Raw genomic sequence first — 26,348 nt, forward strand, 5'->3', positions numbered from 1 at the left:
TTTGCAAAAGTAGGATATTTTTGTAAAAAAGTAGATATTTTTTTCTCAAAGATGGAGCCTAAATTGCATAAGCTTCAGGTTCTAAAATTCTGGATTTGCCACTGAAGTTACACACAAAAAACTGTAGCTATCTGTTAATGTTCTAAGTCATATTTCCCTGTATGTCATTGCTCTGTGTGTGTGTGTGTGTGTGTGTGTGTGTGTGTGTGTTTAAATCTTTAAAAATGCATGTATTTGAAAACATCAAGTTATCCAATGTACTCATTTGTAGGACGGGGGGAAAAAAGAGAAGCCCACAATAACTACTATATCTCAATTATTTTTCTCAAAATAATCATGGTATTGGTTTGATCTCATGGTGTATGAATCATTCATATTTCCAATATTCAACAGTTTATTTGACAGATAATAAAATGTAAGCTCTCTATATAGCAATTCTCTGTCAGATATAATTTACAAACCTTTACTTTTTTCTCATTAAAATTTCTTTTCATCCAAGTAAGGACTATATCTTTAAATACTGAACATTTTAGAATCTGGTAAAAATATATATATTATCTTTAGTTCAAGAACCTAAAGTGTGATTTGCTTAGGTGAAATAATTTAACCCCCCCCCACCCTTTTATTGCTCCAATAGCAAAGATTGTCTCTTTTCCTCATGCGGAAATTTTCTGTGCAAAAAAATCTTGAGACAAACTTTACCTTATGAAAAAAAGCCATAGTTATCCCAAAAGGCTTTTAAAAGTTTACAGGTGAATTACTTTTTATCACTTACTAAGAGTACACAGTTATTAAAATTAGACCCTATCATGCTAAGTCTTTTCTTAGGCCAACTGGCTTTGACAGTGAGTCCTCTTAAGAGATTCTAAAAAGTGATGATTCTACAGGTGCAACATTGAGAGATTCAAGGTGCGCATAAACTAGCTGATTTAAAACAAGATTCCATATTAATACATTTCATACAGCTTTTTAAAGTCATTACTCAAAATGTTTGCTCTGAAAGTTATCAATTCATGTGTTTTTTAATCAATTTTATCTTAAAATAGAAACGATAATGAGCAACGCTATTTTTCCAAAGATAAGTGTTACTTCTTAAATCTACGTCATGTAGTTTTATTTTCTGTAATTCACCAACTCTGATAGTCCTATCACTTCTGAATGGAATTAAATACAGCCTTTACCATTTCATTCATAATCCTTTGGCAAGTCAAATGCCTTTTTCATTGGGTCTAATTCTTCTTGATAGCACATTGCTAGGCAACTAGAAGGAAATTTAAGAACTTTTTTTTTTAAATCTACTTTTACAATTCAAATGAAGGAGCTGCATTCATTGAGTGACCAACAGCAGCAGGTAACAATAGTTGGTGTCTTTTTTTCTCCCTTTTAAAAATAAACCATGAATGAGAGAATGAAGCAAGAAGCACGCTAGTCTGAGGGACTGAAACTAAAAGGAACCTCTGTTTTCTTTATGTAGGAATTTGAATTTGCTTTTCATTCCAACCCAGTCATGCCTTCACCAACATTCCAAAGTTACATGGTTTTGAAGATCGCTTAATTTGGAATTCTTTCACTACACACACACGCACACACACACACTTTTCTCCCTCAACGATTAAAATTAAAGTTTAGCAGAAAGCAACAAAAACTTACCTTTAACAGAAGCTGAATATGAGGAAATGAAGCAGAGGAAAAGCACAGCAAGAAGAATCATATTGACTAGCTACCCTCTAATGCATCCAGTTCCCAGCTAGGAGTCACTGAGAAGTGGACTCTTCCAATGGCAGCGAAGGAGTGACCCTCCTCAGAACCTGCAACAATAATGGTTATCTTTGGGGGAAAGGTCAGATTCCAAACTCCAAAATCAGGAACTAAGTTCACAGAAGGGCTCACTATTAATGATTAAACTTAGGTGGGCTGTAGTTTTCAGTCTCTCACTCTTTTTATTTATTTTTTACTCAATAAGAAAAATCAAGAAAATTTTCACTTTTTGAGAGCTAAACTAAACCAGTCTACCATCCTATAAATTTAGAAGTACTGAGGGGCATTCAAGGAAAACTGGTGGTGATACTTTTCTGCTCAGTACATAATTATCATCACGCCTATAACATTAAATGCCTGTCTTCACATTTACCACTTTATGTGGGAGGGTGGTGAGGATTTGCCAACTCAGATAAATTTGGATTTTATTGTCTTGTATGGTCATCTGAATTTTTTTATACCATGTGTATGCTATTATTTTAAAAATCACTCTGAATTTTAGAATTTAAATTTAAAAATTTTAACTTGTACCACCACCAATCACTTCAAAATAATGTTAGCTAAAACATTCAGTTCTGAAACCTAGATGGTTCTCCTTATGTGTGAATCAGCATTGTCTACCATTAACACACTAGCAGGCAATTGAGTTTATCATAATAGACCTCTAGCTATATCTATGACAGGAAACATTTGTCTGAGTCCCCAGACTGGCTGGATGGAGTCCCCTGTGCTTTCTGAATCCCATTTCTAGGAAGAAACTCAGAGGGGGGATTCCAGCCCTTAACACTTTTGCTACAGAAAATTAATTATGACACTTCTCTAAAGTGAATACTCTAGTATGGCTAAGGCCACATTAACTAAACTAACTCTGTCCTTGTAAACTTCTGCAAGAGAAACCTGATATGAATAAAACCTACTAAAATGAGGTGGTTTGGGGGGGCACGTGGGGATGTTTTGGCAAAGGAAGGAATAAAGTGCTGGTGAAGGGCTTTTTGGAATGAACTTGAAAATACTTATGGCCGTGTTTAAGCATAAAATGGGTTCCTAAATCTACCCTCATCTCTCTCTAAACCCTTTTCTAGAATCCTAACCTTAAGCTTAAATCTTCTAGACAACCCAGGTAAAAGACAGTCAACTTTATAGACAGGGCCACAAAATGAAATCTAAAATTTAAAAATCTCACAGTTAAGCATATTTCCTCTCGAAATATATTTTTGTATAAAGAACTGAAATGTAAAAATTGTTTGTCTTTATCATCTATTGAGATTAGAACTTCATTTCCTATCATGTTTTATATATAAATCATGACTAAAATACCTATATAAAAATAAAATATTTGGTTATGACAATCACTTTACATATTATCCTGGGGTAAATAGAAAAGGCCATTCTTAGAAAAATAACTGTTGAAGGAATATAAATTTTTATGAATAGTAGGTATTATAAATACAAGATAATGTGAAAGTGCTTTATTGCTTTACATTTGAATAGATTTCTATGTATTCCCACAATTTTTGCATTATATACATAGTGACATGAAGCCACTATAGTCACTTAAACTTTACATACTTATTTATTTAAATTAAGGACTAGTTTGAATCTTATGAGAACTTTGTATTTCCATTTGAGGCTCACAGCTACATGTTTGTGGTTAGACTATGTGGTGCATGATACATGTCTATTCAGGTAAAGGATCGTTCATTGTCAGGTGTTTACCAGAATCCAACCAAAAAAAGGCATATCACTATTGCCTAACAAAATCTGTTTCATTGAGCATTTGCTTTTCACTAGAAAGCTCCTATGAGTCACTGTATTAAGTAGTCATTTCAACATAGGGTGTTCAAATAAGGCTGCTTCTCTTGGTAATAAAAACCATCATCCTTTTATATTTTGCTTGTAACTTTTTACAAAGACATTTGAAAGACTTCTTAAGATTGTTTCACAGAGATGAAATAAGAATGCCAAAGTCTTCATATTCAGTGAATTCTGGGTACCAAAGGAGAGGCATTCTCCTCTGTTGCTCTGTTGATCAAGCAGAGCAAACATTGTATAATATATGTGGGAGATACCTCCAGATCTCATCACAAGTAAATCAGCTATTTACATGGTATGTGAAGCAGGACAGAAGCACAGCACGATACAAAAATAAGAGCTGCCATCTTTGGAACGATTACTATGTACAATACACTATGCTAAGCACTGAACATTTTGTAGTATATCCTAACAACAATCATTTCACACGTTAGCAAAATGATATTCAGATTTATTTAGTAAAATGATTTAGGGACCATAGAAAAACAAGCCTTGAGACCTAGATCCAATACTCTCCTTAAAAAATATTAGAGATAGGAGGTAGAAAGAATTGATTTCTTATGGATGACATAGAATTATTAATTGGGGCTCTCTTTTAGTAAGTTCATCACACTTTTGTATGGAGGCTAAAAGAGCACCTGATTGCTGTTGTTAGATGTTCCAGGCTGAACAAATTGTTCCAGGGGAAAAAACTGATCTGTGCTAGCCAGGTCAAAATCAAATAATAGATTTTAAAACAATGCTATTGCAATGAAATTCTGTTGGTAAGTACATGACACTGTGGAATATTTGCTATACTACTATTTTGCAGTGATAATAAGAGACTATGAAATAAAGACAGCTGACTGATTCCAAAGTACAATAGTGTTTCTGTTAAGTATCAGAGGTTGTTAGGAGTTAACTCATTTCCTAGATTAGAAGATAAATGAACTTCACCCCACTAAAGGTTGGAAGGAAAGGTATTAACCTACTATATATAGTAAGTCAGAATGTATGATAGCTAGAGACAAAAAAAAAAAGTCTTTATAACATCAGAACACTTTACTCTGTTCCAGAAAGAACCACGACATTAATGAAAAACAAATTCTTAGAGGGACTCTTCAAGTTATCCCTAAGCGGTCATAATAAAGTCTAATAGTATTTTCAATTCAATGAGGGAGTTAGCATTTTCAAGGAATCCTGAAAAAATATTTTTGGTAGGTTAAGAATACAGTCAGCTTTCTGTATCAGCAGATGTGGAACCAGGGGATACCCAGGAGGGGCAACTGTAAGGGACTTGAGCATCCGCAGTTTGGTAACAGCGGGGGTCCTGGAACCAGTCCCACATGGATACTGAGAGAGGACTGTATTTTTTTTTTTTTTTTTGCCTTTTGTCAGTTAACATTTTCTCAATTTATTTGTTTGGTTTTTTAAAATTTTCACTGGAGTATAGTTGATTTACAATGTTGTGTTAGTTTCAGGTGTACAGCAAAGTGAATCAGTTACACATACACATATATCCACTCTTTTTTAGATCCTTTTCCCATATAGGTCATTACAGAGTATTGCGTAGAGCTCCCTGTGCTATGCAGTAGGTCCTTATTAGTTATCTATTTTATATATAATAATGTGTATATGTCAATCCCAATCTCCCAATTTATGGGACTGTATTCTTATGATGTGATGCTGTCTTTCATGCCAAGGCAAAAATTATAGAATACATATACTATTTTTTAAGGTATTCTTTAAGAATTCACTTTGAGAAAATACAAATGCACTAAATGCCTTTCCTTAGAAAGAGTAAACAAGACTTAGGTTTGAAAAGTTTGGAATCTAAGACTCTCCAGAAAGGGTAGTCATTTTCCATAATGGAGTTATTAACCAAACTTTACCTCCACCTCCCACCCCTCCACACACAGGTATTTGACAACAACCAAAAAAATCCTTATGGGTCAATAATAGTCACCCTAAGAGGAGTCTAACTTTACACTAATTTTGGCAGCATAAAATCAAATTTCTAGCATTTAAAGGAGAAAATTGATGGCTTTCTTTCAATGAACTATTGTAAAGAAAACAAACTTAAATTTTGATCAGAATCATTTTATTTACTAAGACATTCCAGAGATTTCCCATATAGACTGCACCCAGTTGTCCTCATTATTAATATCTTACATTAGTGTGGTATATTAATAATTCACATATTAACTAAAATCCTTACTTTATTTAGATTTCCTTAGTTTTAATCTAATGCTTTTTTTTTTCGTTCCAAGATCCCACCCAGGTTACATTAAAATTAGTTGTCATGACAGTTTCTCTGATTTTCCTCATTAAAAAAAAATTTTTTTATTGGAGTACAGTTGATTTACAATGTTGTTTTAATTTCAGGTGTACAGCAAAGTGAATCTGTTATACACATACATATATCCACTCTTTTTTAGATTCTTTTCCCATATAGGCCATTACAGAGTACTGAGTAGAGTTCCCTGTGCTATACAGTAGGCCCTTATTAGTTATCTATTTTATATATAGTCATGTATATATGTCAATCCCAATCGTCCAGCTTGTCCCTCCCCACCTCTTACCCCGATAACCATAGGTTTGTTTTCCATATCTGCAACTCTACTTCTGTTTTGTAGATAAGTTCATTTGTACTCCTTTTTTTTTTTTTAAGATTCCACATATAATGATTTTCCTCATTTTTGATGACATTGACAGCGTTGAAGTGTTCTGCAGGATCCGGTCAGGTGTTTTGCAGAATGCTCCTTTATTGGAGTTTGTGGAATGCTTTTCTCATGATTTGAGTGGGCGTGTAGGTTTGGAGGAAGACCCCAGAGGTCCCATTTTCATCACACTATATCAAAAGTACATACTATCAATGTGATTTATCATTGTTGATGTTGACCTTGATCACCTGGCTGACAAGTGTCGTCAGATTTCTCCACTGTAAACTTACTCTTTTTTTTACCTTCTTTTCCATACTGTACTCTTTGGAAGAAAGTACTAGGGGCGGCCCGTACTTACGGAGTAGGGAATTATGTTGCTCCTCATTGAAGGTGGAGCATCTATATAAATTATTTGGAATTTCTCTGCATGAGAGATTTGTCGCTTCTCCCCCATTTATTTATCATTTTTAGCCGTATAAGCACATGACTATTTATTTTATATTTGGGGTTATAATCTAATACTACTTTTAAATTTACATCTACAATTGTTCCAGCTTCAGCCATCGGGAGCTCTTTCAGTTGGCTCCTGTTTTCCTTTGACATACCCCATCCGTGTGTGCGTGTGTCTGTTTAAGCATTTCCTTCATTTCTGGCACTACAAGATGCTCCAGGCTCATCTTGTGTGTTTTCACCCCAATCCTAGAATCAGCCCTTTCTCCAAGTGGTTCCTTTTACTGAAGAATGGTATTAGAAACCAAGATCTGAGCACAAAGTGTGCTCATCCTTACAATATTGAGTCTTTTAATCCACGAACACAGAGTATCTTATATTTATTTAGATCTTTATTTCCTTCATCAGAGTTTTGTAGTTTCACTCATTTAGGTACTGTACATATTTTGTTAGACTTACACCTTTCTTTTTGGTGCTAATGTTTTCTTGAATTTTAAGTTCCAATTGTTCGTTGCTAGTAGATAGGAAATCAATTGACTTTTGTATGTTAACCTTGTCACCTGTGACCTTGCTATAATCACTTATTAATTCCATGAGGGGTTTTTTGGTTGATTTTGGGGGGATGTTTTTCATAGACAATCATGTCACCTGAGAACAGTTTTACTTCTTCCTTTTATTTCCTTTTCTTCTTACTGCACTAGCTCACACTTCCAATATGATGTTAAATATATATGTGTACTGTTTATATTTCATATTCTTTTCTGAGTTGTTACTGCTCTTCAAATCTTTTTTCCAATCACTTTATTTCTGAGTTTTTCTGTTTTCTGTTGTTCTATCTCCTAGCATTTAAAAAACTTCTCGTTTTGAAATAATGGGTTATAGTTTTCATCTATTTTTCTGCTTCATATTCTCTTTTTTATTATAACAGCTTTAAATAGGTTCAATTACTATTCTTTTCATGGTGTATTTTTAGGCTAAATAAGTTATTCTGTATGTGTAGACAGAAGTGGGTAGAATAGCTTTTCTAGCTTCTAGAGCTTCCTTTTCTGATGTTTTCATAAAATCCTGGTCATTTCTTAGCTCTGTCTCCTCTTCTTTTCTCCCACTTTTATCTGGACCTTTTTTCTTTGCCTCTGTTGTCCCTGTTCTGTTCAATTTGGATTCTACTCCCCAAAGTTTCTTCTTAGTGTTGGGCTTTTTTTCAGGTTCATTAAGCTTTGAGAGTTCTTGGACCCTCACACCCCATGATCACTTCCAGACCTTCCTGTTCATACTTTTGTACTCACTCTGAAATTAGAGTCTGTCAGTTTTACTGCTAATCTCACATCGATCTCCCTTGCTTTTCAGTGAATACCTGTTGGCAGTTTGAAGTCCTCCCATTCTCATGGCCTTCAGCTGCTCTGTTGTCTTCCCACTATTTCCTCTTACACAGATGCTGATACTAAGTTGGTGGTTTGCTCCCACCTGTTCATAGTTTGAGCTTTATAAGGATTCTTTCTTGTTGTAGCCATGATTTGTTCTTGTAATTAGCGTCGTTCTGCTATCCTAGATGCTCTACCTGTTTTATGAAGAGATTCAGACTACAGTCTCCATAGTCATCTTCCTAGAGTCTTCAATAACTTAAGAGGGGGGAATAAGGTATTTTTTAAAACACTTAAACTTTTTCTATATTTTTGAAGGCAATCCAAATGCAAGTTGAAATGATTATAGGTGATAGGTTGATTTTAGATACCTTTCACATCATTTAAAAGAAATTAGGTTCTTTTTGGCTTTCTTAGCCTCAGATTAATTACCCACAAATGTAACTCTATTCCCAGACCTCCTCAACCTACTGAAGAGTACTCTCAGACTTAATAAAACATCAGAACTCGGCTTAAAATAACTTGTGATGACTGCCCTATGTTTTCAGGCCAAGCATCTTAGAGGATCTCATAATTTTATTTATTACCATATTTTTGTGTCCTAAAATTCTGTTTTTATCTGTACTACAATCTACAGTCCAATTTAACAAACTGGCTGCCAATTGTCTGAATGTGGTCCAAGACATGTTTTGTTTAGCCTGCTCAGTACTTAAAAACAAACAAAATAGTTGCCAACACTTAAAAATCAGATTTCACGTAAAAATCCAGATTTCCGGCTGCTGTTTAAAAAAATTGAGATCTGGGCTTCCCTGGTGGCGCAGTGGTTGAGAGTCCACCTGCTGATGCAGGGGACACGGGTTCGTGCCCCGGTCCGGGAAGATTCCACATGGCATGGAGCGGCTAGGCCCGTGAGCCATGGCTGCTGAGCGTGTGCGTCCGGAGCCTGTGCTCCGCAGCAGGAGAGGCCACAACAGTGAGAGGCCCTCATACTGCAAAAAAAAAAAAAAAGAAAAAAGAAAAAAAAATTAAACACGAATTTTACAAATCAATGAAAATAAGATTATTTCATATTATGATTTTTACCTTCCTGTATTTTCTGAATGCTTTCTATATCTTTGGTTAAACTGTCCATTTTTTGCTGGTGCTTGGTTTGGATTGATACTAGAATCATTTTAAATTTCACACCCTATGATTATAAAGTTGAATAGCTATGTCAAAAGAAAACATTGACCCCACTGTTAAAATATGAGGGTTTTTAAAGTAACTTAACATTTTTGTTTTAAATATCTAAGGATATCAGGTATTAACGCTGAAAAATATATATAATTATTCATAAAACAGATCCCTGAGGGGCAACTGAACAGCTGCTGAAAGTTCTGGCACATCACTATGGCCAGCCTGAGTTTAATGACCTACATGTGAAGGGCTACATATCCAATTACTAATCCTCCCTCAGCTACTCGTTGGCCTGATATGGAGGCAGCTGAAAAAAGATGCCCTACTAACAGATCAGAAATGGATCCAGACTTCTCTGCCAATGCTTAGTTAAAAGATCTTTTGGACTGGAGATAATGAAGAAGCAGACATGGCTTACAACCATGTTACAGCTGACATAGTTTTTCAAGTAAAATTTGATGGTTTAAAGCAAGAGTGACTTCCGTTTTGTAACTAAATTTAGAGAAGTTTCAATTCTTTAAGAAAACTCAAATTCAGAATTTAATTTTCTATTCACTGAAACCTTTAAACATGTTAAAATGTTTTCAAATATTAAGAATAATTTACTTCAGAGTTCTTTCCATACTGAGATGGCAGTCTTCTATTCATTGAGTCAAACAACATTCTTCTATTCAAATTCTGCAATAATCACCTTTTAGAAGTAGGACCAGGGACTTCCCCGTGGTCCACTGGCTAAGACTCTGCCCTTCCACTGCAGGGTCCGAGGGTTCGATGCCTGGTTGAGGAACTAGGCTCCCACATGCAGCAAGGCGCAGCCAAAAAAATAAATAAACAAAACAAAACAAAGGAGGACCAAATTAAAAACTAAATAGAAAATGACAATCTACTGGATTATGTTTCAGCCCTCCCTCAGTTGACTTGATCTATATATAGCAAAAAGATTACATAAGGTCAGGTATTATAAACAATGAAATGTCACCTGACGTTTTGCAAAATAGCATATGTAAAACCGCTCAAGAAATGAATGGAGAGTGAGACTTGCGGTTGTAAGCAAGAAAAAGCTTAACCATTCCAGGTTTACACGCATCTTATTGGGAGTTTGACTCACTTTTAAAATTTGATTTTCCATTTGAGTTGTGTAAAATCATGTGCTACTAACAACCTTCTTCTGGATTAGTTACAAATAGTTTAGGCAAGAGATGCTTTCATCTCCAACACGGAAGAATTAAGAGCCCTTCAACAGTATTTCGCACTTGTAATTTTTAAGAGTAGGAATGTCTTAACATCTCCCGCCATCCCCACAGAAATATGAGTGAATATATGCCGCAGGTATAACCTTGCCTTGAAGTGGAAAAACAGACATCACGCAACTACCTCCCACTCCAGAAACCCTAACTCCAGACCCCGCCCCACATAAAGTCCCGCCCCTTTCTCCGACTGCGGCTACGGAGTTGGCGCAGTTAGCTGACGTAAGACGTAACCTCCGTAGCCTCCTACGCGTAGCTACCGTGTCTGCCTCTGGGAGTTGAAGTTTCCGAAAGAGGACCTTCTGCAGTGGTAAAGACCACTACAAAAAGCTTTCTGTGCGGGCTCTCAGGTTCCGCGACAACCCCTCCGTTCGGTAAGTCTCTTGGCATGGAGGCTATCGCTCGCCTACCCTTTGATATTATCCGAGCGCAAAAGGAGCGCGCACCACTGCTGCCTTCCACTAGCAGTAGGGCTTCCGAGGGAGAGGGGAGTGGGACACGGGAAGCAGCAACCGAGACCCAGCTTCCGAAGGAAGTGACGTCAGAGAGCGCGCCCCCTCGCCTTGCCAAACAGATTTTTGATTCGTCGGCTACAGTTTAATCCCGCCTCCGGAATGCGTCCGCCCTCGGGCGGCCTGTAGGGAAGAGTGGGGCGCGGCTCTGTCCACAAGCGTCCGGGCTGTCGCTGTCGACGTTTGCTTGCGGGTAGCGATAAGGTCCCTAGCATGTGAAGGATGTGCGCTTCCAAAGAATGAAGGGAGAGGGAAATCTGGAGTTTGAAGGGCCGGAAAACGAGTTGTGGTTCTGCCACTTGGTGGCTAGAGAGCGTGAGCATGTCGCTTCACCTCTTTAAACCTGCCTTACCTCAGTTTTCCAAAGACGTCGCTGAGCGCTCTGAAATGTGGGGAGAGGCCAGGGCGAGGTTGCTGCAGGTGCTGTCAGCCCCACGGTGGTGAGCTGAGGACGATTTTAAGAAGTCCGTGGTGTTACTGGATTTCACTGAAATATTTTGTGTTAAAATTCGGTACTTTTTCTAGAGATATAAAGAGGATAGCGACAGAAGACTTTCTCACTTTATTTTTCTTTGTTTTAAATCTTGCCCCGTCTCCCCAGCCCGGCCCAGCCCAGCCCTCTCTGCCTAAGGGCCTCATAGCTGAACCGAGCTATGCACATTTGGCCCGCGCGTTTTAAAAAGGGTATTCTTTATCACCGTCAGGTCATTTAATTCCATTTTGCAGTTATTCCGACATTCATTTGGATCTTTCTGTAAGGGAGGCTGTGTCATAAATTATGAAGACTTTAGCCCAATCAATAAAACCATGAATTTTTTTTTTTTTTAACTTTTGGCCGGTCACTCATGATGTATGTCCTCCTTGCCGGCAGTTGTGCTAAGAAGTGGGAATACAAGGACGATTGAGATACTATTTTTTAATGTATTTATCCCATACCAAATTGCCTTAGTCATCCTTATCCAGTTGTTAATTTTATAAGACCATCAGATAACCTGGATTTGCAACTAAATGAAACATTTTTAAAAAATTCAATGCCCCGGTAAACTAAATTTCACGCAATTATTTCTATAATTGCTACAAAATTTGTTGAACGTGGTGAATGAATGAAAATGAGCTGTGAGTATCACTGCATGTGAGGGAGGAATGCAAAACTCCATGGAGTTTATACTTTGCTTAACAGGTTAATCCAAACAAGCGGGTACATAGTGAAATGCTTATTGTATGTTGTAGGCAGTAGGAGTTGGTACGTATCTTTGTATGTAAAGTATGCTACAAGCAATAATTTATAGGATCTCAAGCTAGCATCATTTTTGTTGTGCAATGTGCAATGTATCTAGCTTATTCAAAGCTTAAAAAAATTCTCTCACTACAGTGCATTTTCTTAATTGGGAATAACTTTAAAAATAGTAGTGATAATGATGTTGACTAGCTCATGACCTTTTGTATTTGATAGGCTGTTTAAAAACATTAGTATGCAATGATAAACAAATTAGATTTAACTTAGACTTCTTAGATAGGAAAGGCGAAAGCTCCCCCTGGTGTGCATAAGCTGTAAAACATTGCTATACTTTTCTAAAATTTTCACATGATAAAGCAAATCAACACTTGCAGTTTGGAACAGAGTAGAGAACTAGCAAAAAGTGCCACTGATAATAGAAATATTCTTCGAATATTAATCACTGTTTCATGAAGAAAGCAATTTGTTTCCTCTGAATTTTAATTGTGCCTTTAAGTTTGCACATTTAGCTTAATGGGCAGGTTTAGCTTATGTTTTCTCCACCCTATATTGTTTTGAATACATTTATTGCCCATTTTTATTAACGTACTATCTATGGAAAGGAAATAAAATTGATCCTAGGGGTCACAATATATAGTTAAATTTTTTCTTCTGATCTTTTCAGGCTTACTGTGTTTCTCCTGTCTCCTGTTCCTTAAATTGAATGCTAACCTTATTTTCCAGATTAAAAAAAAAAATTAGTGAATGCACTCAAGGTTATACATTTACCCTCATTTACCTTTTTGGCCTGTAGTTCTCTCATCCTGTTATTTGTATCTAAATGCTCGGACATACTATTTTTTCGTTCTATTTTTCTGTCTGGATTCTGAGTTAGATTCTGAGGATGTCTTCTAATTCATCAGTTACCTCTTGGACTCCAGGTAATCTGGAGTTTGTCTCATACGTTGAAATTTTTATATCTTCATTTCATGGTTTCCAAATTGGTTCTTTTTTACACATTCTTGTTTTCCTATTTTTATGCCTGCTTTTGTGTCCCAATTTCCTGTTTTGTTTTTATGGTTATTACTCTTCATGAGCTCTGAAAGATTTCTACCAAACTTATTTTAAAGTCATTTTCACATTGCTCTATTCAATTTTTGTAGAGTGAATTTATCTCCTGCTTGTTGATTTAGCTGGAGTTTTTTTCATCATTTCTGTCTTTTTGTAATTTTGCTTTGCAGACTCATCTTGAATGGAATTATAACTTTCCTCTCCAAACTACTGATTTTGTGGTTTCTCCCACCCATGACCCTTTTCAGTGCTTCAGCCCACAGCAGAGCTTATATATGTGGTTCAGAATTCTAATCATGTAATAATATAAGTTCATATGTCACCTCATGCTGGACCCAGGTTGTAGCCAAGAGGCTGTGTCTGTTTCCTTCAGGTTTCCCCCAAGTAGTCAGTTTTGTATAAGCTATAGTCTATAATTTTATCTGTTTTCAGGCTTTTTTCATGGAAAGAGGAGCCCCACCCCTAACACTAGTTTAAGGGTTCGTCTTAAACTGTCTCCCATCTTTCTCTCTCTTGTATTCTTCTTCTCTTTACTTTAAAGCTAGGAAAACTTCTAGCTGCCTTTACACAGAAGACCCAGTTCTTAACCTGGATTTTGAGAGAGGCTGTACCTTTTTTGTTTCCCCTTTTTATATTTTATCTACTGTTGTCATATGTTTCAAGATTGGGAGGCAGAGTGCATCAAAACATGAACTTTTGGCAATGATCTCTAGGAAGTCTGTCCCAATTTTTTTGGTGCAGAGGCATAAGAATAGAACTGGAGCTATTTTTTTCTCCTTATGTTTCAGAGACACAGGTCTTTTCAGAGCCCTCCAACAGCAGGGTTAAAGCAACACGACTCTTTAACATTCTTTGGAAACCCTCATTTTCTAAATAAGACTTTGGATTTCTGGGAGATGGTAGAGTTTGATGTGGGTTGGAATCTTAGCTCCATCACTTCATTTGTCTATTCATTCAAGTATTTTGAGGACCTACTTTGTGTGACATTTGCTCTAGGTGCCTTGTTTCTTAGGAATTATTTAATAACTTTCTAACTTTGGGCAAGTTATTTAACCTTTGTACCTCTTCCTTTGCAAAGTAGGTATATACTGTCTACTTCATAGGGTTTTTATGAAGAGTAAATTAGATAATACATTTTTTATTAAGCATAATAAGAATTAATGTTTGCTCTATTTTCATTACTTTAAAAAGTCCTTTGTAATATCATATTCACTCATTTGTTTATTCTACCAGTGTATAATAAGCATCTACGAAGTGCCAAGCACTGTATTAGTATTGGCAATATAATGTTGGGCAAAATCAGACTTATGCCTTACCCAGTGGAGTTTCCAGTGTAGAGTCAAAGTTGAGTTGTTATTTCTAGGAGATGTTCTCCCTAAGGAGAATTGTTTGGTTGGTGGCGTAAGGAAAACTTGTGAATTCTTACTTGTATTACTAAATGATTTTTTTCCACTCTTAGTAATTTTGTGACCTAGTAAAATGCCAGGGCTTTTGCTCCAGCCCCTAAAGCACGCATCTTAAAATTTCTTGTCTTTCAGTCAAAATTCAGTAAACTTTCTAAGTTTGCTTTGGTTATCCCCATATGTCCTGTTATATCGTTGCACTTTTAAAGAAAGCAAGAACCATATAATAAAACTACTGCTCAAATTATGTTCTGCAAAGGTTTTTTCCTTCCATTATCTGAATTGTGGGGATTTTTCCTTTTTCTTTTAGATGTTAGCTTCTCTGCACAGACTTGTTAGCTATCTCTGTAAGAGGGAAGAATCACGTATTTTTCTATAAGGCCAATAGAACATTTGCAAGCTTCATGCTTAGTCTTTGGTAGGGATAAATAACATACATTCTTAAGCTTTGATGTTAAGAATCAATTAAAGAGAAAAGATGTCTCATATTTCTAGCCCTTTCTGTAATCTGAAAGCAAGTTCAGTTTTAGGCAATGGATATGAAGATGTGGGTGTTTAAATCCAAATAAAGATGTTTGAGTTGGCCCTAAGTATTCCACAGCTGATTACAGAGTCAACTTATGTATTTTGTTTTTCAGCTGTGACTTAAGTGGAAAATTGACAATTACATATTTACAATGAAATATATTGGGGTGGGGGCAACCAAAGTTGTTCTCTGCACTGGCCAAAAGATAGAAATATATAGCATGTCTATTGTCAAAACCCAATTGTTGAGGGTACGCCCAGATAGTGAAAGTAATATTTTTCTTGTATGGACAGCATTGAAGACAAGTACAAAAAGGTGTCTTCCATCTCTCTTAAAAAATAGTATATATTTTTTATAAAACTATATTTTCATTATATAAAATTTTAAAAATGCAGAAAGCCATGGGTGGGTCAGAATTAAAACGTGTGTATGTATTTTTTAAAACAAAATTGGACATTATTGTTTTTTGCTTTGATTTTCTTATTTAACATAACCATTTCCCTTTATCATTAAATAATTTTGGGTAACAGGATTTTTCTTGGCTGCTTAGTATTCCAAGCCAGTGTTATCGATGACCTTTAATTTATTTTTAGTCCCCATTTGCTGACATTCAAGTAGTTTCTAATTTTTTATTGTTAAAAATAACAACAGTACATATATCCTTTTGCATTAATTTTGTGTGTATTTCTAATTAATTTACAGGAATTTATTCTAAGGAAATAAATTACTATGTGAAAGAGTATCACCACCATTTTAAAGCTCTTCAAACATTATAGGTCTGAGTAATTTTCTGGAAAAATTGTGCCATGGCCACCAGTACTGTATGAAAATATCCCATTTCATCAAATGATCTTTGCCAGTAAATGACAATTAATTGCCCAAATTTGCATTTTTATTCATTACTAATATGGTTTAATTTTAATCACATCCTTCAGTTTTTTTTCTTACTTTTTTTGTGTTTGTAAGTCATCTGTTCATTTCAAAGTTGCTTTTCAATTTTTCAGAGGCATCAAATAATGTCATCTGAAATATTGCCAGCATTTAGTGAGACTTCTAATGTTGAAAGAAAGCAAGACTTAAATGAAGACCAAGAGGAGAATCAGAAACCAGGATTAGGTGAAGGGTTTGAACCAATATCTAAACGGCAAATGAAGAAGCTAATGAAACAGAAACAATGGGAAGAACAAAGAGAACTCCGCAAGTATGTATCAGAATGCATGTATTCTACCCCTATTCACAGGGGTATATTCCAATATACCCCTATTGGAATGTTGGACCTTGCAATAGCCCTTTGACATATTAAAAATAATTGTGTTAATTAAAATTCGGGTCTACATATTGTTAGCTGACATTGTCAATTGGCTACTAAAACTGAATGTGTTTTATTTTTTTAGCAGTGTTGATGAATTTACACTGTACACTTTTCTCACCCAGAACCTATTGTGAGTAGGAGCACAATTTCTAAAATAACTGATTTACAAAAGGGATATAGTTAGCATCCATGTCCTAGATATGGAACAAAAATAACCACCTCAGAAAGATCAAATTTGGGCCTAACATTGATTTTGCTAGAAGAACTATTGCAGGTTTTGGTGAGAGCAGTTAGGCTGACGCTGTCACTGTATAAAGACAGAATTTACTAGAAGAAAATATTGTTGATGCAGATGAGAGAAAAAAATATGACTTTTATTTCACAAACAATTTTACTTTTAAATAGGAATAGTTTTTAAAAAACCATTTTATTTTTATTGAGGTATAATTTACAACGTTGTGTTAGCTTCAGGTATACAGCGAAGTGATTCAGTTATATATATATGTATAAGTATGTACATGTATATATATTCTTTTTCAGATTCTTTTCCATTATAGGTTATTACAAGACACAGAATATAGTTCCCTACACTATACAGTAGGTCCTTGTTTATTTTATACATAAGTAGTATGTATATGTTAATCCCAAACTCCTAATTTATCTCCCCACTCCCCTGCTATCCACTCTCATAACCATAAGTTTGTTTTCTATGTCTCTGAGTCTACTTCTGTTTTGTAAATAAGTTCATTTATATCATTTTTTTAGATTCCACATATAACTGATATCATAAGATATTTGCCTTTCTCTGACTCACTTCACTTAATATCATAATCTCTAGGTCCATCCATGTTGCTGCAAATGGCAATATTTCATTCTTGTTTATAGCTGAGTAATTTTCCATTGTATATATATACCACATCTTCTTTATCCATTCATCTTTTGATGAACATTTAGGTTGCTTCTGTGTCTTGGCTATTGTAAATAGTGCTGCTATGAACATTGAGGTGCATGTATCTTTTCGAATTAGAGCTTCCTCCAGATATGTGCCCAGGAATGGGATTGCTGGACCATATGGTAACACTATTTTTAGTTTTTTAAGGAGCCCCATACTGTTTTCCATAGTAGCTACACCAATTTACATTCCCACCAACAGTGTAAGAGAGTTTCCTTTTCTCCACACCCTCTCCAGCTTTTGTTTTTTGTAGACTTATTAATGATGGCCATTCTAACTGGTGTAGGGTGATACCTCATTGTAGTTTTGATTTGCATTTCTCTAATAATTAGTGGCACTGAGCTTCTTTTCCTGTGCCTCTTGGCCGTTGCGGACCACAGGCTGCAGATGCGCAGGCTCAGCGGCCATGGCTCACAGGCCCAGCCACTCTGCGGCATGTGGAATCTTCCCAGACCGGGGCACAAACCCGTGTCCCCTGCATCGGCAGGCGGACTTTCAACCACTGCGCCACCAGGGAAGCCCCTGTCCATTTTTTGATTGGGTTGTTTGGTTTTTTTGATATTAAGCTGTATGAGCTTTTTGTTTATTTTGGAAATTAATCCCTTGTCAGTCACATCATTTGAAAATATTTTCTCCCACTCCATAAGTTATCTTTTTATTTTGTTGATGGTTTCCTTTGCTGTGCAAAAGTTAGGTCCCATTTGTTTATTTTTGTTTTTATTTCCATTACTTGGGGAGATGGATCCAAAAATATTCCTTCTATTTATATCAAAGAGTGTTTTGCCTGTATTTTCCTCTGGGAGTTTTATAGTATCTGGTCTTACATTTAGGTGTTTAATCCATTTTGAATTTATTTTTGTATATGGTGTTAGAGAATGTTCTAATTTCATTCTTTTCCATGTAGCTGTCCAGTTTTCCCAGCACCACTTATTGAAGAGACCATCTTTTCTCCATTGTATATTCTTGCCATCTTTGTCATAGATTAGGTGACCATAGGTGCATGGGTTTATCTCTGGACTTTCTATCCTGTTCCATTAATCTATATTTTTATTTTTGTGCCAGTACCATACTGTTTTCACGACTGTAGTTTTGTAGTATAGGCTGAAGTCAGTGAGGATGATTCCTCCAGCTTCATTCTTTTTTCTCAAGATTATTTTGGCTATTCAGGGTCTTTTGTGTTTCCATACAAATTAAAACAATTTTTTTCTAGTTCTGTGAAAAATGCCATTGATAATTTGATAAAGATTGCACTGAATCTGTAGATTGCTTGGGTAGTATGGTCATTTTAACAATATTGATTCTTCCAATCCAATAATGAGGTATCTTTGCATCTGTTTGTGTCATCTTCAGTTTCTTTCATCAGTGTCTTAGAGTTTTCAGAGTACAGGTCTTTTGCCTCCTTAGGTAGGTTTATTCTTAGGTATTTTATTCTTTTTGATGAGATGGTAAATGGGATTGTTTCCTTAATTCCTCTTTCTGATATTTCATTCTTAGTGTATAGAAATGCAACAGATTTCTGTGTATTAATTTTGTATCCTGCAACTTTACTGAATTCATTGTTGAGCTCTAGTAGTTTTCTGGTAGCACTTTAGGATTTTCTATGTATACAGAATTATGTCATCTGCAAAGAGTGACAGTTTTACTTGTTCTTTTCCAATTTGGATTCCTTTTATTTATTTCTTTTTCTTTCTGCCTGCTGTGGCTTCGACTTCCAAAACTATGTTGGATAAAAATTTTACTTCTTTTTATATGGTTATAAATGTAACTCAAAAATCATGTAGAAGAATGATAAAAGTAAAATTTATCGTAACTCTCAAACTCAGTATTTTAAAAGTTTTGTAAGTATGTTTAACATGCTACCAATAGTAAATAAAATTATTAGCATAGTTTGAATTTGTGTAAAAAGTACTATACTGTTTTTGCCAACTCATTTATTATGTAAAGCTTTTAGATAGATTATATATAATTGCTGATATCTGACTTTTTTTTTTTTTTTTTTTTGCGGTACGCGGGCCTCTCACTGTTGCGGCCTCTCCCGTTGCGGAGCACAGGCTCCGGACGTGCAGGCCCAGCGGCCATGGCTCATGGGCCCAGCCGCTCTGCGGCATGTGGGATCCTCCCGGACCGGGGCACGAACCTGTGTCCCCTGCATCGGCAGACAGACTCTCAACCACTGTGCCACCAGGGAAGCCCTCTGACAATTTTTGATCCATGGAAGTGGCAATTTTGTTATGGTTTAGTCTGCTAATTTTTAAAAGTAATTGTTTCTTTGTCTATTTAGAAAAGTATTGTAAATGTATGAATATACAAATAATGAAAAGTTATTTTCAATTACTAATTTTAGACAAAAGCGGAAGGAAAAACGCAAGAGAAAGCAATTAGAGCGACAGTGTCAACTGGAATCAAACTCAGAAGGAAGTGACAGAAAACGTATTCGAAGAGACGTTGTTTACAGCCCACTCCGCCTTATCATTGACTGCAGTTTTGATAGCTTGATGGTATTAAAGGTATCATGAATCATTGTCAGAAAAATCCTGTAACTGAACTAGGCTGAATAATTTTTGCTTTAATATGTAATATGACTTTGATATAACTTTATGTACTAAAATGCATCTTTTTTTCTTTTTAATTGTGGTAAAATACATGTAATGTAAAATTTACCATCTTAACCATTTTTGAGTGGACAGTTCAGTAGTGCTAATTACATTCATGTTGTTGTGCAGCCAGTCTCCAGAAGTCTTTTCATCTTGAAAAACTAAAACTCTATCCCCACTGAATGAACAACCATTTCCATTCCCCCTCCCTCAGCCCTTGGCACCATCATTCTACTTTCTGTCTCTATGAATTTGACTACTCTGTGTACCTTATGTAAGTGGAATCCTACAGTATTTGTCCTTTTGTGACTGGTTTATTTCACTGAGCATTATGTCTTGAAGGTTCACCCACATTGTAGTGTGTGTCAGAATTCCCTTATGTTTTAAGGCAGAATAATATTCTAGTGTATGTATAGACCACGTTTTGTTTATTCATTCATCTGGTGTCCATCAACATTTGTGTTGCTTCCACCTCTTGGCTATTTTGTTCTTTTGTGTGTGTGTGTTTAAAATTTATTTTATTGAAGTATAGTTGATTTACAGTGCTGTCTTAGTTTCTGCTGGGCAGTAAAGTGACTCAGTTATACATTTATACATATTCTTTTTCATATTCTTTTCCATTATGGTTTATTACAGGATATTGAATATTGTTCCCTGTGCTATACAGTAGGACCTTGTTGTTTATCCATTCTATGTATAATAGTTTGCATCTGCTAATCCCAGACCCCCAATCCATCTGTCCCCCACCCCTCCTCCCCTTTGGCAACCAAAATTCTGTTCTCTGTGTCTGTGAGTCTTTTTCTGTTTCATGGATAAGTTCATTTATGTCATATTTTTAGATTCTACATGTAAGTGACATCATACAGTATTTGTCTTTCACTCTCTGACTCACTTCACTTAGTATGATAATCTCTAAGTCCATCCATGTTGCTGCAAATGGCATTATTTCATTCTTTTTTATGGCTATAATCTCTAAGTCCATCCATGTTGCTGCAAATGGCATTATTTCATTCTTTTTTATGGCTAAGTAGTATTCCATTGTATAAATATATCACATCTTCTTTATCTGTTCACCTGTTGATGGACATTTAGGTTGCTTCCATGTCTTGGCTGTTGTAAATAGTGCTGCTATGAACATAGGGTGCATGTTTTGTTTCGAATTATAGTTTTGTCTGGATATATGCCCAGGAATGGGACTGCTGGATCATATGGCAACTCTATTTTTAGTTTTTTGAGGAACCTCCATACTGTTCTCCATAGTGGCTGTACCAATTTACATTCCCACCAACAGTATAGGAGGGTTCCCTTTTCTCCACACCCTCTCCAGCATTTATTATTTGTAGATTTTTTGATGATGGCTATTCTGACTGATGTGAGGTGATATCTCACTGTAGTTTTGATTTGCATTTCTCTAATAATTAGTGATATTGAGCATCTTTTCATGTGCTTTTTAGCCATCTGTATGTCTTTGGAGAAATGTCTGTTTAGGTCTTCTGCCCGTTTTTTGATTGGGTTTTTTTTTTTATATTAAGGTGTATGAGCTTTTTGTTTATTTTGGAAATTAAGCCCTGGTTGGTCGCATCATTTGCAAATATTTTCTCCCAGTCCATACATTGTATTTTCATTTTCTTCATGGCATCCTTTGCTGTGCAAAAGGTTATAAGTTTGTTTAGGTCTCAATTGTTTATTTTCACTTTTATTTCTATTGCCTTGGGAGACTGACCTAAGAAAACATAGGTAGGATTTATGTCACAGAATGTTTTGCCTATATTCTTTTCTAAGAGTTTTATGATGTCATGTTTTGTATTTAAGTCTCTAAGACATTTTGAGTTTATTTTTGTGTATGGTGTGAGGGTGTGTTCTAACTTCACTGATTTACATGCAGCTGTACAACTTTCCCAGCACCACTTGGTGAAAAGACTTTGTTTTCCCATTGTATATTTTTGCCTCCTTTGTTGAAGATTAATTGACCATAGGTGCATGGGTTTATTTCTGGGCTCTCTATTCTGTTCCAGTGACCCATATGTCTGTTTTTGTGCCAGTACCAAACTGTTTTGATTACTGTAGTTTTGTAGTATTGTCTGAAGTCTGGGAGGGTTATGCTTCCAGTTTTGTTCTTTTCCTCAGGATTGCTTTGCAAATTCTGGATCTTTTATGGCTCCATATAAATTTTAGGATTATTTGTTCTAGTTCTGTGAAAAATATCATGGGTGATTTGATAGGGATCACATTAAGTCTGTAGATTGCTTTGGGTAGTATAGCCATTTTAACAATATTAATTCTTCCAAGCCAAGAGCATGGGATATCTTTCCATTTCTTTGAATCATCTTCAGTTTCCTCAGTTTCCTTTATTGATGTTTTATAGTTCTCAGCATATAAGTTTTTTACTTCCTTGGTCAGGTTTATTCCTAAGTATTTTTTTTTTGGTTGCAATTTTAAAAGAGATTCTGTTTTTACATTCCCTTTCTGAAATTTATGGTTAATGTAAAGAGATGCAACTGATTTCTGTATGTTAATCTTGTATCCTGCTACCTTGCTGAATTCATTTATCAGTTCTAGTAGTTTTTGTGTGGAGTCTTTAGGGTTTTCTATATATAGTATCATGTCATCTGAATATAATGACAATTTTACCTCTTCCTTTCCAATTTGGATACCTTTTATTTTTTTTGTCTGATTGCTGTGGCTAGGATTTCCAATACTATGTTGAATAGAAGTGATGAGAGTGGGCATCCTTGTCTTCTTCCAGTTTATAGCAGGAAGGCTTTCAGCTTTTCACCAGTGAGTATTATATTGGTTGTGGGTTTGTCATAAATAGCTTTCATTATGTTGAAATATGTTCCCTCTATACTCACTTTCATAAGAGTTTTTATCATGAATGGATGTTGAATTTTATCAAATGCTTTTTCTGCATCTATTGAGATATCATGTGGTTTTTGTCTTTTCTTTTGTTGGTGTGGTGTATCATATTGATTGATTTGCATATGTTGAACCATCCTTGTGACCCTGGGATGAATCCCACTTGGTTATGGTGTATGATCTTTTTTATGTGTTCTTGGATTCAGTTTGCTAATATTTTGTTGAGAATTGTTGCATCTATTTTCATCAGAGATACTGGCCTGTAATTTTCTTGTTATGGTTTGTCTGGTTTTGGTATCAGGGTGAAAATGGCTTCATAGAGTGTCTTTGGGAATGTTCCCTCCTCTTCAGGCTTTTGAAAGAGTTTGAGAAGGATTGATATAAGTTCTTCCTTGTATGTTTGGTTGTTATTTAAGTCTAACTGTTCTATTTTATCATTTATGATATCTGTTGCCTTACTGATTTTCTGTCTAGAAGATCTGTCCATTGCTGTGAGTAGGGTGTTAAAGTCTCCTACTATTACTGTTTTCCCATCAGTTTCTCCCTTAATGTCCATTAGTATTTATTTTATGTATTTGGGTGCTCCTATGTTGGGTGCATATATGTTGAGGAGTGTAATATTATCTTCTTATATTGATCCTCTCATCATTGTATAGTGTCCTTCTTTATCTTTCTTTATGGCCTTTGTTTTAAAGTCTATTTTGTCTGATATGAGTATTGCAACCCCCACTTTCTTGTCATTTCCGTTTGTATGAAATATCTTTCTCCATCCCCTCACATTCAGTCTTTGTGTGTCTTTTGCCCTAAAGTGGGTCTCTTGTACGCAGCATATTGTAGGCGCTTGCTTTTTTATCCAATCTGCCACTTTAGGTCTTTTGATAGGAGCACATTGACATTTGAGGTAATTATTGATAGTTATGTATTTATTGCCATTTTAAACCTTGTTTCCCACTTGATTTTGTATTTCTTCTTTGTTTATTTTTCCTTTTTGTATTTCCTTTTGTGATGTGATTTTTTTTTTGTATTATGCTTGTGTTCTTTTTGTTTTCTTGTGAATCTGTTTTTGATTTGTGGTTACCCTGTTGTTCAAGTATGTTAACCCCTTCCTATATCTACTGCCTTTAAACTGGTAGTCATATAGGCTAAAACACATTAAAAAAAAAAAAACCTACATTTTGTTACTCTCCTCCCCCACATTTTATGATTTCGACGTCCTCTTACATATTCATGTTCATCCTTTTGCTGTTCATTGTGGTTATCTTGCTTTCACAGAAATTTTTTTTCTTTCTTTTTTTTTTAATCTGTATACTGGCTTATTTAAGTGATTTACTTTCCAATTGTGATTTTCTCTTTCGTATAGATTCTTACTTCTCTATTTAGACAAGACCTTTTAATATTTCTTTAAGGATATGTTTAGTATTGCTTTTTTCTTTAAGTTTTTGCTTGTCTGAGAAATTCTTTCTCTCTCTTTCTATTCTAAATGATAATCTTGCTGGGTAGAGTATCCTAGGTTGCAGATTTTTCCCTTTCAGGACTTTGAATGTATCTTGCCATTCCCTTCTGGCCTGGAACATATTTGTAGAGAAATCAGCAGATAGCCTAATGGGGGGTTCCCTTGTAATTAACTCTTTTTTTTCCTCTTGCTGCCTTTAGAATACTTTCTTTATCTTTTACTTTTGCTATTTTTTAATTATAATACGTCTTGGTGTAAGTCTATTTGGGTTCATTTGTTTGGGACACTCTGTGCTTCCTGTATCTGTATAACTGTTTACTTCTTTAGGTTTGGGGAGTTTTCGGCCATAATTCCTTCAAATATATTTTCGATTCCCTTTTCTCTTTCTTCTCCTTCTGGGATCCCTATTATGTGTAGATTGGCCTGCTTTATTCTACCCCATACATCTTATATTGCTTTAATTTTTTTCACTTGACTTTCTGTTTGCTGTTCTGATTGTGTGATTTCCATTAGTCTGTCTTCCACATCGCTTATTTGTTCTTCTGCATTATTCAATTTGCTGTTCGTTGACTTTAGCTCAGCTTTTGTCTCAGCAAATGAGTTTTCTAATTTTTCTTGTCTCCTGTTTATATTTCCTAGTTCCTTTTCCTGGTAATCTGCATTTCTGTCAATAGCCTTTCTTACTTCCTTCAGTATTTTCATTATCTCCTTTTTGAACTTGATGTCTGTTAGACTGAAGGAGTCTGTTTCATTGTCTTTGATTGGCAATTTCTTGATCTTTTCATTGGGAGTGGTTCCTCTGTTTTCTTCATTTTACTTATAGTTCTCTTACTCTATGAGTTTAGGAGAAACAATTGTTTCCTAAATAGTTGGAGATATTTTTATGTGGGAATGTCCCTGTGTAGCCTGCATGGGTTTAATATTTTTGGTGAGAGAGCTGTTTTTTGTATGGATACCTGCTGTTGTCTCCTCGATAGGGGGTGTGACTGGGGTTGTGGTGGCCAGAGCCTGCACTGAATATTGAGCAGGGCCTCCTCTTTGCTCTGTGGTTGTCACAGCCCTATTGGAGGCAAGGTCTGTTCCCCAGTTGGAGTAGAAGCCCCTAGATCCATTTCTGAGCTGTAGTGTGAGGTAAGCAGTATTGGAGCACTCCTACTGGGAGAGGAGCCACTGAGTATTCCTCTGCCAGAGCTGTCCGCTGAGAAGTGTGCTCTGTCGTGTCATCTGTCACCCGTTGTGCAGGCTCACAAAGTACACTGTTGTGGGCACTGCCCTCAGCCTCACCTCAACCATGGGAATGCAGGCAATTGGCCCTGTTGTTCCTCGGGTGCTGGGTTCACAAAGCCACCAGCGCAGATCCGCTGGCGCAGATCCACTGAATTCAGGTACCAGGACCGCAGTAGTTGCATACCTGAACCTGCCGTGGGAGCTATGGATGGAGCCCAGACCCTGGCCCAACTCCATATGCACACACCCACAAAGCCCACAGCGGCTAAGGCCAGACCCGCCCCAGCCATGGGAGCACCTGTAGCCCACTTGGATGTTCCGCAGGAACTGAGTTTACAAAGCTGGCAGCAGTGGCCTAAACCCACAGATCGCACAGCCACAGGGAGAGGGCTCAGATATCAGCCCTGCTTCGTAAGTCACACGGCCCCTGGGGATCAGCTCTGATTTCAGCCCCGCCTCTGTGTATGGACAACTTGCTGGCACTGCGTGCTCCCAGAGCTCGTGGAGGCAGCACTGAGCCTGATGAGAGCTCACTGAGAAAGAAGGAGCTTTAGCAGGCACTGCCCCTTAACAGTGGGGTTTCAGTGGCAGCAGCACACCTGCTGTGAGTGCACCAAGAGTGAGGCTGCTATGGCGGACCCTGCCCTTCCCTTTGTGCACCCCTTAACAATGGTGCTTCACTTCTGTGGCAGGCCCGAGCCACAGTCCAGCCCCTTCAGGCTGTCTCCGTGCAGCCAACCCCAGTCCTCTCCCTGGGTCTGTCCTCTGAAGCCCAAGCTT

At 36.4% G+C, this 26,348-nt stretch overlaps 2 protein-coding genes across 9 annotated transcripts in view; one reads left to right on the forward strand and one right to left on the reverse strand.

Annotated features, from left to right (window-relative positions):
• MTTP (microsomal triglyceride transfer protein) overlaps positions 1-10,991 on the reverse strand; it is a 54,773-nt gene extending 43,782 nt beyond the window's left edge. The window contains exons 1-3 of one of the 4 annotated variants that reach the window (XM_067736890.1): positions 10,707-10,991; positions 9,891-9,986; positions 1,651-1,808 (exon numbers count right to left, since the gene is read on the reverse strand). In XM_067736890.1, the coding sequence (XP_067592991.1) occupies positions 1,651-1,711 (61 nt within the window). In that variant the 5' untranslated portion in view covers positions 1,712-1,808; positions 9,891-9,986; positions 10,707-10,991. The remainder of the gene's footprint in view (positions 1-1,650; positions 1,809-9,890; positions 9,987-10,706) is intronic. The other 3 variants (XM_067736892.1, XM_067736891.1, XM_067736893.1) reach the window with 3 other exon arrangements.
• TRMT10A (tRNA methyltransferase 10A) overlaps positions 10,661-26,348 on the forward strand; it is a 28,673-nt gene continuing 12,985 nt past the window's right edge. Inside the window, exons 1-3 of one of the 5 annotated variants that reach the window (XM_067736896.1) lie at positions 10,661-10,820; positions 16,179-16,375; positions 19,783-19,945. In XM_067736896.1, the coding sequence (XP_067592997.1) occupies positions 16,191-16,375; positions 19,783-19,945 (348 nt within the window). In that variant the 5' untranslated portion in view covers positions 10,661-10,820; positions 16,179-16,190. The other 4 variants (XM_067736900.1, XM_067736897.1, XM_067736898.1 and 1 more) reach the window with 4 other exon arrangements.

The sequence above is a fragment of the Pseudorca crassidens genome, chromosome 4, assembly GCF_039906515.1.
Source record: "Pseudorca crassidens isolate mPseCra1 chromosome 4, mPseCra1.hap1, whole genome shotgun sequence".
Classification (NCBI taxonomy): Eukaryota; Metazoa; Chordata; class Mammalia; order Artiodactyla; family Delphinidae; genus Pseudorca; species Pseudorca crassidens.